At 57.9% G+C, this 12,565-nt stretch overlaps 1 protein-coding gene across 9 annotated transcripts in view; it reads left to right on the top strand.

The window, feature by feature from the left end:
- The window catches only part of CARD11 (caspase recruitment domain family member 11), a 138,924-nt gene that overhangs the window by 110,942 nt on the left and 15,417 nt on the right, over positions 1–12,565 (top strand). For 5 of the 9 annotated variants that reach the window (XM_015133201.3, XM_077995996.1, XM_015133203.3 and 2 more), the window contains exons 11-17: positions 23–74; positions 2,748–2,830; positions 4,316–4,416; positions 6,250–6,302; positions 9,023–9,155; positions 10,056–10,257; positions 10,648–10,774. In XM_015133201.3, the coding sequence (XP_014988687.1) occupies positions 23–74; positions 2,748–2,830; positions 4,316–4,416; positions 6,250–6,302; positions 9,023–9,155; positions 10,056–10,257; positions 10,648–10,774 (751 nt within the window). The remainder of the gene's footprint in view (positions 1–22; positions 75–2,747; positions 2,831–4,315; positions 4,417–6,249; positions 6,303–9,022; positions 9,156–10,055; positions 10,258–10,647; positions 10,775–12,565) is intronic. The other 4 variants (XM_015133205.3, XM_077995998.1, XM_077995994.1 and 1 more) reach the window with 1 other exon arrangement.

Here is a 12,565-nt window from a genome sequence, read left to right as displayed (position 1 = left end):
CTTCCCCTCCCCTCCCTTTTAGCTGCAGAGAGCCAAATCCCCCATCAGCCTGAAGCGAACATCAGATTTTCAAGGTTAGTGAGATGCCCGGATCTCTCTCGGCCTGTCTCATCTGTCACTCTGTCTCTCTCAGTCCATCTGTTTCTCCCACTGTAGCGATCAGTCCTGCAGGGTAAACATGGCGGGCTTTCGGGGGTCTCAGGGTGGTGGGGGTCCATCCAAATAGCAGTTAATGTTCGTCGTCATTCAAAGCGGGCAGGAGCCCCGAGCGCTGCAAGGTTCCCTCTGTGGTTCCCTCCACACCTCCCGCCTTTCCCAGTGGGTCTGTCCGGAACCCCTGGTGCATTAGCCGAACTGTGCATTTTGCCTGTGGCTTCTCAGTGAGAGGAATCTTTGACCCTCTTCCAAGACTTCGCTGGGTGGTCCCCCACAGGACCTCACAGGAGGCTGGTTCATTCGTCAGTCCCTGGTTCTCCAAGACACACCGCCTTCAGAATCTTCTCTTTTGTCCTCACCATGTCTCTGGGAGTGACAGATCGGCTAGAAGGGTTTGCCTAAGCAAATCAAGCACCTATTATGTGCCAGGTGCTGGAAGGCCCAAGTAGATGCCCATAGACCCCACACACGGAGGCAGGGCCACAGCCAGGAGGCGGAAAGTGCATGGGTCCAGAGAGTGGTTGGACAAAGGTCAGAGAAGGATCCGTCAAAAAGGGTACATTTGGCCGGGCATGGTGGCTCACACCTGTAATCCCAGCACTTTGGGAGGCCAAGGCAGGCAGATCACCTGAGGTCAGGAGTTTAAGACCAGCCTGGTCAACATGGTGAAACCCTGTCTCTACTAAAATTACAAAAAGTAGCTGGGTGTGGTGGCGGACGCCTGTAATCCCAGCTACTTGGGAGGCTGAGGCAGGAGAATCACTTGAGCCCAGAAGGTGGAGGTTGCAGTGAGCCAAGATGGCACCACTGCACTCCAGCCTGAGCAAAAGAATGAGGTGCTGTCTCAAAAAAAAGAAAAAAGAAAGAAAGAAAGAAAAAGGAAAGAAGGAAGGAAGGAAGGAAGGAAAGAAAGAAAAGAAAGAAAAAAAAAGTGGGGGTAGGGTGTACGTTTAAACTGGGGCTGGAAAAGGGAGCCTTTTGGTGGAGGGACACAGTGTCAGGTCAGAGAGGGGCCCGTAAACAGAGGTGTGGAGACCTGGAGGTGCACGGGGCAGAAGCTGCCCTGCCGCCCCAGAGCGCAAAGCAGGAAAGCACTGGGCTGAGACTGTGGGTGCCTCGCTGAAGAGATGGACTTCATCCCGCACCGCAAGGATGAAGCCTCCCCCAGGTGGCTTTGGGGTGAGCAGGAGAGTGAAGAGTGCAGACCCATGCTTAAGGCTGTTCTCTCTGGGCATGGAGGTAGAGGAGGGAGGCCAGGGCAGGGGGCCCCGTCCAGCTCCCTCACGGCCATATCCGGTGTCTCAACGGCCTTCTTTATCAGAAGGGAGGTGCAAAGGGCCTGGGGCCTGCAGGAAGCAGAGAAGGGGGTTGCACCAAAGGGAAGGGACAGGATTTCGTGGCCATGGGGCTTCTTCGCTCCTCATCAGACCTTAGGCTGCCCAGTGCCAGGTGCTGGGGGCCCAGGGAAGGACAGCATATGGTTCCTCCCTACAAGACATCCGCTGATGGGGGTGGATGTACGTATATCTGTCTGTGCACACAACATGGGCACACACAGCAAGGGTGGGAGCAAGGAGGGGACACAGACAGCAAAGCCGTCAGACGAGGGCTGAGAGGACGTGCACATGGTCCCCAGGCAACCTGCAGCAGAGCCAGGGGTTGGGGCAGGGACATCAAGGGAGGCTTCACCCTCTCTCCCTCTAGAGTGCCATCCGGGGCCCCAGCTCATCCCCCAACACCCTCTCCTGCTGCGGAACACCGTCCCGGGGCCACAGCCTCATCCACCCCACCAGCCCCGACCCACCTCACCTTCCTCCCCAAGTCCCAGCCTCTGAACGGTGCTGCTGCGTGCTCTGGGCTGCAGCCCCAGCCTCCCGTATGTTTATGTAGAGAGGTTTCCACAGACTTGGCCCCCAGTTTGTCCTCATCCCCATCAGCCAGCCCTGCTTGTCAGGGAGAGGCAGAGTCCATGGTGATGGTAGAGAATTGGACGGGAAGACTCAGGCCCCGGTTGTTCATTGTTCACAGAAAATGCCAGCCAGGGACCCCACACAAGTCCTCAGAGACACATGGCATTGTCCAGCTTTGACCCAGGCTGCCCAGGGAGTGACCCTTGCTGGGAGCTGGGATATGTTGGCAAACGAGACCCACCCCCACCCCCAGGAGCCTACTGTGGTGGGGGAAGACGGGAAAAGAAGAGATAATTTTATGCCTGGGATATCAGCGCTTTGGGAGGCCAAGGCAGGAGGATCGCTTGAGGCCAAGAGTTCAAGACCAACCTGGGCAACATAGCAAGACACCATCTCTACAAAAAACTTAATAAAAAACAAGAGGAGGTTTCTGAGGGCTCTTTCTCCAGCAGATGCCACAGAGAGGGGAGGGAGCCCCCAAGGGAGAGAAGAGGCCCCGGACCCACCTCGTTAGAAGGAGGTTTGGGATGACACCAGACAGCCCCACGTGTCTATTGGCTATGGGGCTCTGACTTCCCTTTCCCTGCCTTTTCTCTCCCTTCCATCTCTCTTCCACCTCAAACCCTCCCCGGCCCCCTTCTCCTTTCTCTGTCTCTCCCACCTTGTCTTCCATGAGGACAGCCAAGGGGCACGAGGAAGAAGGCACGGACGCCAGCCCCAGCTCCTGTGGATCTCTGCCCATCACCAACTCCTTCACCAAGATGGTGAGCTGCAGCCTCTGCCCGACCTGCGGGTCCCCTCTGTTGTCTTTCCCTGCAGAACACTGTCCGGGGCCCCAGCTCATGCCCACCACCCACTCTCCCTCCAGAGCTCATCCCACCGCCCTCTCCCACTGCAGAATGCCATCCAGGGCCCCAGCTGGTCCCCACCACCCACTCCCCCTGCAGAATGCCATCCAGGGCCCCAGCTGGTCCCCACCACCCACTCCCCCTGCAGAATGCCATCCAGGGCCGCAGCTTATCCCCACCACCCTCTCTCCCTCCAGAGTGCCATCCAGGGCCCCAGCTGGTCCCCACCACCCTCTCTCCCTCCAGAGTGCCATCCAGGGCCCCAGCTGGTCCCCACCACCCTCTCTCCCTCCAGAGTGCCGTCCGGGGCCCCAGCTCATCCCCCAACACCTTCTCCTGCTGCGGAACACCATCCTGGGGCCCCAGCCTCGTCCACCCCACCAGCCCCGACCCACCTCGCCTTCCTCCCCGAGTCCCAGCCTCTGAACGGCGCTGCTGCATGCTCTGGGCTGCAGCCCCAGCCTCCTTTATGTTTATTTAGAGAGGTTTCCACAGCCTCGCAATGTATTTACACCTTCTTGCCGCCTCCTTTCCCAATTTAACACTTGGTGGGAGGAGGAGCTGGGCCTCCCAGGGGCTGTCACGCATGGCACAGGCGGTGAAAATTCTGCCGCAACTTCTCAGCCCCTGGCAACTCCAGCAGCCTGGGGAGCCGGTGGCAGGCAGGGCACAGAGCTGGGAGCAGCTAGAGCCGCTACAGAGCTGAGGCTCGGGGCCCCCTCACCAGCCCAGAACCCCTACCCGGGCAGAGCCGGGCAGGGTCCCAACCACTGCATCCAGCATTGCCCACTCCCCACCAGGCAGCAGAAGGCCCAGGATTAGAAATTCTAACCCTGAGGGGAAGCCCTGAGAAGCTTGTCAGCTCAGCTTCCAAAATCAGGCCCTGGGGGAGGCAGAGATTTTATAATGATTCCTGTCTGATGGCGGCCCTGGGTGGCAGAATCCCAGGCTCTTACTAAGAGCGGCTCTGGCCAGGAGCCAGCAGGCCTGCTTTCAAAGGTCGCCCTCCAGCAGCTGTGCCGTCCGGGGACACCACTGCCCTCCCCACGCCCCAGGCCCACACTGTTCACCGTGTTTAGAGCAGGTGCCCACAGCAGGTGCAGCCCGGGAGCCTCGAGCTCAGCCTGTGCACCATGGCAAGGCAGTGCCCCAGTCCCCCAGTCGGCCAGCTCCTGCCTGCGTCCTCCCTGTGAGCAGATGTGCAAGCAGATGTGTTCCAAGCTTGGCGGCTGCGGCCGCGCCGGGCTGAGCACGAGCCTGCTGCAGCCAAGGTCGCCCCTGAGAGCCAGCTCGCTGCCCCCACGCCGCCTGAGTAGAAGGCGGGCATGATTTTGTGTTGAATTTAGTCCCTGCGTGTGTCATATTTACGCACCCGTAACGTGTGTGTTTCTGTGTCTGAAGCAGCCCCCCCGGAGCCGCAGCAGCATCATGTCAATCACCGCCGAGCCCCCGGGAAACGACTCCATCGTCAGACGCTACAAGGAGGACGCGCCCCATCGCAGGTGGGTGGCAGGTGAGGGAGGACTGGGCGTTTGCCCCATGCCACCATGCCAAGCCTCCTTACCCCGTCTCCGGGCCAGTCCATGCTTGCTGACCCAGCCATCCTCAAAGCTACCCTAAAAGGCAGGGTGCTGCTCATCGTACAGATGAGGAGGCTGAGGCTCGGAGGAGGGAAGTGGCCACCCCAGGTTCACCGAGCTGCCTATCCAAGGACGAAACCCATGACCCATGGCTCCATGCTGACCAGAAATCAGGTTCTAGGGCCCCACGGCCCCAGGGTTTGGCATTTTCTGCCAAAGAATAAGAAACTCAAGGCTGGGCACGGTGGCTCATGCCTGTAATCCCAGCACTTTGGGATTACAAGGCCAAGGCGGGTGGATCACCTGAGGTCAGGAGTTCAAGACCAGCCTGACCAATATGGTGAAACTCCATCTCTACTAACATTACAAAAATTAGCTGGGTATGGTGGCGGGCGCCTGTAGTCCCAGCTACTTGGGAGGCTGAGACAGGAGAATCGCTTGAACCCAGCAGGTAGAGGTTGCAGTGAGCCGAGATCGTGCCCCTGCACTCCAGCCTGGGCGACAAGGCGAGACTCCATCTCAAAAAAAAAAAAGAAAGAAACTCATGAATAGCTTCTCCAATCTCCTCTCCCACCTTCCTTACTTCCCAAAAACCATTAGTGTCCTCACAAGGAGAACTACAGTAGAAGTATGCCTGCGCTATGGGTGTTTCCAGCCTGCCAGGATTTGGCATGTCACCTACAAAGTCAGAGGTTGTTGGGCGGTTTCCCGAAGGGCAGAGAGCAAGCAGTGGCCGAGGAGGCTGGATCCACACCCCGGGTCCTGCTGGGGCCTGGGTTTGGGCCTCTCAGCATGGCCTTCCCTGGTTGGCTCCAGAGATCAGCAGCAAAGATCTGCTTAGGCCAGGCACAGTGGCTCACACCTGTAATCCCAACACTTTGGGAGGCTGAGGTGGGTGGATCACCTGAGGTCAGGAGTTCAAGACCAGACTCGCCAACATGGCAAAACCCCATCTCCACTAAAAATTAAAAAATAAAAAATAAAAATAGCTGGGCACGGTGGCATGTACCTGTAATCCTAGCTACTGGGGAGGCTGAGGCAGGAGAATCGCTTGAACCCGAGAGGCAGAGGTTGCAGTGAGCCAAGATCGCACCATTGCACTCCAGCCTGGGTGACAGGAGCAAAACTCCATCTCAAAAATTAAAAAAATAAAAATAAAAAACAGACCCACGCCAGCCCCTCCACCAGCAGCTGTGTTGTGGGGGCTCCCTCAGGCCAGCCGGGGGCGGGTGTTGAAAGCAGCTTTCAGAAGCCACATGTGGCGTCTGCACCAAAGCCACCTGCGCCTTGAAGCACTATTGCAAAAACCACATGCAGACAATTGAGAACTCCAGAGCACAGCAAGCCTGCTCTGTCCACTCCTGCTGAGGGGCGCTCTGCTCCCAGACCCATCACACAGGGCAGATGGATCTCTGTCCTGTACCATGTCAGAGAAGAATGAGAGAGACGTAAACAGCAGGTGGGGCCAGTGGGGCCGGTGGGGCCTCTGTTCACCTGCCCTGGCTTCCCTCCTCCCCCACTGGAGGACGCAACCTCCAAGGCCTCTGGGCCACCCACCCTTCCAGGGAGGCTCCTGCCTCCTCCACCCCTCCTTGTCCCAAACTCCTCCACCCACACTGCCCTCTCAGAGGCAAGGCCACTCAGAAGCCTGGAACTTTCCAGAAGCTTCCCTCTCCCTCACCTGCACGCACACGCACGCGCACACACACACACACTCACACGCATGCTTTCCCTGCCCTCCCTTGTGTCTTGCAGCACAGTCGAAGAAGACAATGACAGCGGCGGGTTTGACGCCTTAGACCTGGACGGTACGTGCCTCTCAGATCCGGGAGGGTCCTGGATAGGACGGGTCGTAGAGGGTCACAGGTGGAGGGTCACAGGTCCTTAAGACCTACTATGTGGAATGGACTCAAGTCACTCTTGAACACAGAAGATAAGCCTCTGTCCCCCAGGGGGCTTGCTCGTGGCCGAGAGACGCCCTGTGAGTTTGTTCTTTATCTTGTAGGTAATGGGGGCCCATCCAGCTGTTGTGCAGAGGGCTCGAGCTAGGTCTGGGCTTTTAAAAAGCGTAGCTCTCACGTACTGTAGCCAGGCACCATGGAGGGGCTCGACCTGCATACCTGATCCAGTTTAATCTCAACAACCGCTCTCAGAAATGCTATTGTTACCCTCATTTTATAGATAAAGAAAGGAGCCTCAGAGACAGGAAAGAACAGGAGGGCAGAGGGTGGGCTGGGAGCAGGGCGTTCTCGTAAGAAATTCATGTATTGAGCTGTTAACCAGTCTGTGCAAAAGGAGTACAGAATGCAGATGGAGAGGCCAATATTGGAGGGGCAAGGCCAGGGGGAGAGGCCAAGCTTGGAGGTGCAAGGCTGTGGGGAGAGGCAGACCTTGGAGGGACAAGGCCATGGGGAGAGGCAGACCTTGGAGATGCAAGGCTGCGGGGAGAGGCCGACACTGGAGGGGCAAGGCTAGGGGAACAGGCCGACACTGGAGGGGCAAGGCAGGATGGGGAGAAGTAGGGAGGGTGAAGGCAGGATAGGGAGAAGTAGGGAGGGTGAAGGTGGGATGGGGAGAAGTAGGGAGGGGCGAGGTGGGATGGGGAGAAGTAGGGAGGGGCGAGGCGGGATGGGGAGAAGTAGGGAGAGTGAAGGCGGGATGGGGAGAAGTAGGGAGGGTGAAGGTGGGATGGGGAGAAGTAGGGAGGGTGAAGGCGGGATGGGGAGAAGTAGGGAGGGGCGAGGCGGGATGGGGAGAAGTAGGGAGGGTGAAGGCAGGATGGGGAGAAGTAGGGAGGGTGAAGGCGGGATGGGGAGAAATAGGGAGGGTGAAGGCGGGCTTGCAGGGTCACCGCCTTCAAGCCTGTCTCAGCACCAAGGGAGGGTGGCAGCATCCCCTGGCCCGACAGAGCTGGCAGCAGGGGAGACCGTGGCTCAGAATCCTCCGGGTGTGCCCTGCCAGCCCCCTCTCTTCCAGGGCTCCCCCAGCCTTTGCCAGCTAAGGCTGCCAACCGATGAAACAAAAGATGAGTGGTCCTCTTTAATGGGGGAAGCATCAATGCTATCAAGTGTTAAAGAGAGGTTAGCACCTAATCGAGGCTGGGTAATGAGAAGAATTGAAAGAGTTTTGGAAAGGGGAGAGAATCCCGGGCAACCGTCCAAAGTATTTTGCAGTGTTGGGAAAAATTCCATTTGCAGAGAAGCCTTTTGTTATCAGTCCCGAGCAGGTTTGCAGTTCCCTCCATCCCAGCCACCCGGAGTTCTATGCAGCAGATGTCTTTCCCCCAGGTGTTCCGGGTCCACCTGGGGTGAGAAGATAGGGGGGGCCTCCTACGGGGGCCAGACCCTCCTCTTCCCGCCCTGCTTCAGGCCCCTGCAGGCCGGGAAGCTGATGGACAATGGTGAGGCCTTAGGGTACCAAAATGAAATCTGGGGGCCCAACTCAAAAACAGAATGAAGCCAGCCACGGTGCCTCATGCCTGTAATCTCAGCACTTTGAGAGGCCAAGGCAGGTGGATCACTTGAGACCATTAAGAGTGACATAGCAAGACCCTGCCTCTACAAAAAAAAAAAATTAGCCAGGCATGGTGGCATACCCCTATAGTCCCAGCTCCTTGGGAAGCCATGATAGGAGGATAGCTTGAGCCCAGAAATTCAAAACCAGCCTGGACAGCATAGTGAGACCCCATCTCTATAAAAAAAAAAATGTTTAATTATCTGGACATGGTGGTGTGCACCTGTAGTCCCAGCTACTCCAGAGACTGAGGTGGGAGGATCACTTGAGCCCAGGAGGTTGAAGCTACAGTGAGCTATGATCACCGCACTGCAACCTGGGCAACAGAGCAAGACCCCCTCTAAAAAAAAAAAAAAAAAAAAAAAACTAGAACAAGCAACTGCTAATGGGAAGTCCCCCTTTTCCAGATACCAAAAAAAAAAAAAAAAAGGAATCTTAAAAACCAGATACCTGGGCCGGGTGCGGTGGCTCAAGCCTGTAATACCATCACTTTGGGAGGCCAAGACGGGTGGATCACGAGGTCAGGAGATCGAGACCATCCTGGCTAACACGGTGAAACCCCGTCTCTACTAAAAAATACAAAAAACTAGCCGGGCGAGGTGGCGGGCACCTGTAGTCCCAGCTACTCGGGAGGCTGAGGCAGGAGAATGGCGTGAACCCAGGAGGCGGAGCTTGCAGTGAGCTGAGATCTGGCCACTGCACTCCAGCCTGGGCGACAGAGCAAGACTCCATCTCAAAAAACAAAAAACAAAAAAAAAACCAGATGCCTGACAAGGCTTCCCACTAAGAGGAAGCTCCTGGAGGCTGAGGAAGGTCTGTGTTGGAGACATTCAGTGTGGGACTCAGCCTTCTGTGCTAGGGAACCTCAGAGACCCATCTCCCAGGAGGCTCCCCAGGAGGAGCAGGGCAAGAGGCTCCGGGCCTGCCCCAGTGCCAGGGCCACCCCAGCAGGTCCCGGCACTGTCTGCGGAGCTCCCCGCCACCCCGGTACTGATGGGCCCTCGTCCCTCTGCAGATGACAGTCACGAACGCTACTCCTTTGGACCCTCCTCCGTTCACTCCTCCTCCTCCTCCCACCAATCCGAGGGCCTGGATGCCTATGACCTGGAGCAGGTCAACCTCATGTTCAGGAAGTTCTCTCTGGAAAGGTACCCTGGTGAAGGGGAAGCCGGGGTTGAGGGTGGGGATGGGATAAAGACCCCTCACCCCCTCACTCCCCTGGAAAGGGGACCATTCCTGTGGGCCTTGTTCTCCTAGAGCCAGCACCAGAATCGTAGCATTCCTGAGTCAGAAATCACTTCCTGGCCGGGCGCGTTGCTCACACCTATAATCCCTGCACTTTGGGAGGCCAAGGCGGGAGGATTGCTTGAGCCCAGGAGTTCCAGACCAGCCTGGGCAACATGCAAGACCCCGTCTCTACAAAATAATTTAAACATTCGCCAGGTGTGGTGGCACACACCTGTAGTGTCAACTACTCAGGAGGCTGAGGCAGGAGGATCACTTGAGCCTGGAGGTTGAGGCTGCAGTAAGCTATGATTGCACCACTGCACTCCAGCCTGGGTGACAGAGCGAGATCCTGTCTCAAAAAAAATGAAATGACTTCCTCTGACCTCCCAAGTGTCCAGGCGCAGAAACTGAGGCCCACAGAGGGAAGGGCTTCCCCAAGGCCATGCAGCGTGGCAGAGGCAAAGAAGTGGGACCCAGATACCCAGCAGGCCCCGTCCATGACACATTGGAGCCTGGTGGGCCATGCTCGAGGGCCCCCTCCTAACATGGCCCTTGCCAGTCCCAGTACAGCCGCTGCAGGTCAGGGAGGGCGCCTCAGCTCCCCTCCTCATCTGCATTTCTCTCAGCAGGAGCCGCTTGTGAGCTCTCACTTCCCTTAGCCATTAAGGGCCATTCTCAGAGCCAGGACACCGAGGCGCCTGATGACCACAGGAGGCCATGCCACCGGGGTCCCAGCACCCGCCACCAACCCCCGGTGTGTCCCAGTAGGGCTTTTCTCTTTTCAGCCCAGCTGCCTAACTGCCATTCTGTTTCCGCTGCAGACCCTTCCGGCCTTCGGTCACCTCCGTGGGGCACGTGCGGGGCCCAGGGCCCTCCGTGCAGCACACGACGTTGAACGGCGACAGCCTCACCTCCCAGCTTACCCTGCTGGGGGGCAACGCGCGAGGGAGCTTCGTGCACTCGGTCAAGCCTGGCTCCCTGGCCGAGAAAGCCGGCCTCCGCGAGGGCCACCAGCTGCTGCTGGTGAGGGGCTGGCTACAGGGGAGGTGGCTGCAACCGTAGTGTCAGTGCTGACATTTAGGGCCCCTAAGCCTTGCATTCAGCCCCGGATCCCTGGGCAGGAGGAGGGAGCTGGAAGGTGGTCAGACCATCCGCATCACGGGGCCCTTCTCTCCCCAGCTCCCCGCCTGTGCTTCTGCAGTCTGTGTCCAGCCACTGGCTCCTGCAAGCTCCCAGGGTGCAGGCAGGAGGCAGGTGCACCTCCCTGAGCGAGATGCTTTTTCCCCCTGTTGGCACTGAGCTAGTCTTTGTTCGGGGAGAGATGGTTTTCTTCCCAATGTACAGAGAGCGGCCTCACCCCTGCGGTTCTGCTGCCTGTGGAGCGGGGAGACAAACGCAGTCTCTTCTCTCCAGCTAGAAGGCTGTATCCGAGGCGAGAGGCAGAGTGTCCCCTTGGACACATGCACCAAAGAGGAAGCCCACTGGACCATCCAGAGGTGCAGCGGCCCCGTCACGCTGCACTACAAGGTCAACCACGAAGGTGAGACCTCCCTCCGCCATCTGGAGCGACCCTTGGCCAGGGAGGCAAGTCTCTGACCTGGACAAGTGACCTCGCTGCCCAGAGCCTCCGCTTGCTCTTCTGTTCAGTGGAAGGCACGGGCACTTCCTGGCAGCATCACGAGGCTCAGGGGCAGGTCTGAGAGAGCACACAGGGATGGCGACGGCTGTGAGCAGGGCTTTGCTGTCTCGCACCGGCTCTTTGGACATGTCTGCACGCACCTGCCCGGGTGACTCAGGCTGCCCGCCAGGTCACAGTGGACACGGCATCCCCAGACTCAGGCACACCTGTTGGAGCCCTGGCTGGCCCAGCTCAGCCCTTTCTCCCTGGCAAGTGGAAGTTGCTTCCTCTCTCGGGCTTCCCGTCCCTGATGTACACAGGCAGCAGCTCTGGGGTCATTCTCCCCACGGACTGGGCATGGAGAAACAGAGGTTCCCTGTCAGGTCCTGCTGGGGGATTCCTGGCTTTGTTCAGCATATCTCAGAAGCCTGCTCACCCCCCAGGCCGGGGGCCACAGCAATGGCTACCTGAGCTCTCTAACTACTGTAAGAACAGAACTTACACACAGGACCCTACTGGAGTGAACTTTCTTTCCCTGGAATTCCAGACTGCAGGATGGTGCTGCTGCACAACCCTGGGGGGCGCTGTTCACATCGTATTCTGTGGCAGTGCTGGTCAGGAGGCCCAGAGATTTCTCTACCCAGGACCAAGACCACTGAACCACATCCCGCGACTCAGGATTCTTGCTCTGAGATCCCCCGGCTCCGGGGCAGGTGGGCCTCACCCTTCATAGACTCAGGGAAACGGAGGCCCCGCCCTGGTTCTGGCCTCCCCGGCTGCAGCTGAGTATGGTGCCTTTTCACAGGGCCCCAGCATCCTTTGAATGGGATCTCCTGTTTCTCAGCCAAGACTCCTGGGCGGTGAGCTCTGAGCTTTGTTTTCTGCTCTGAACGAGTCTGAGTTCTCGTTCTCACCTCTGGGTTTTTCTACATGATTATCTCTGCAGCTGGATCTTATTTTTAACCGCCAGGGCTCATGAATGTTTCAGCAGAGCATAAATAGCCAGTTTCTCTCTATCCGCTCTCCAGAGCCGCCTGCTCGAGCTCCTTCCCGGCAGTGCCCTACCCGTGCAAAGACAATAACGATGCTTTATCCCTACATGCAGGGCAGGCCTCTCCCCAGTCCTGCACCCTGATCTTCCAGCCCAGCAGAAAATCGGTGGGCCTGCAGAATATGATGTGAGCAGCGCCACCCCCCGACCCCCGACCCCCGACCCCCAACCCCCGACCCCTGACCCCCGACCCCCGACCCCCAACCCCGGAGTTGTGTAGCAGCACAGCCCTGCAAGTCTGGAATTCCAGGGAAAGAAAGTTCACTCCAGCAGGGTACTGTGTGCAGGTTCTGTTTTCATAGGAGGCAGAGAACTCAGACAGCGATCACAATGGCCCCTGGCCAAGTGGATGGGCAGGATTCTGAGATGTGCTGGACAAAGCCAGGATCCCCCGGACAGACCTGACAGGGAATCCCTATTTCTCCATGCACAGTGGGCGGGAACATTCATCAGTTAATCCAGCTGGCTGGCTTGGCCCTGGAATGTGGGCGTGGACAGTTGAGGAGCTACTCTGGTTATTAGAACCATTTTAGCTCCCGCAGTGTTATGCAGCCCTCAGCATGTGGGGTTGATTTGGGGGTTTATATTATGGTTTTATATCATAGCAGAGCTTGCTGCGTTTATCATGTTCATGATTTATGCCCCGCTCCCTCACAAAGTAT

Source organism: Macaca mulatta, chromosome 3 (genome assembly GCF_049350105.2).
Source record: "Macaca mulatta isolate MMU2019108-1 chromosome 3, T2T-MMU8v2.0, whole genome shotgun sequence".
Taxonomy (NCBI): Eukaryota; Metazoa; Chordata; class Mammalia; order Primates; family Cercopithecidae; genus Macaca; species Macaca mulatta.
The sequence above is the reverse complement of the archived record's forward strand: the minus strand, read 5'-3'. Positions and strand labels throughout refer to the sequence as shown.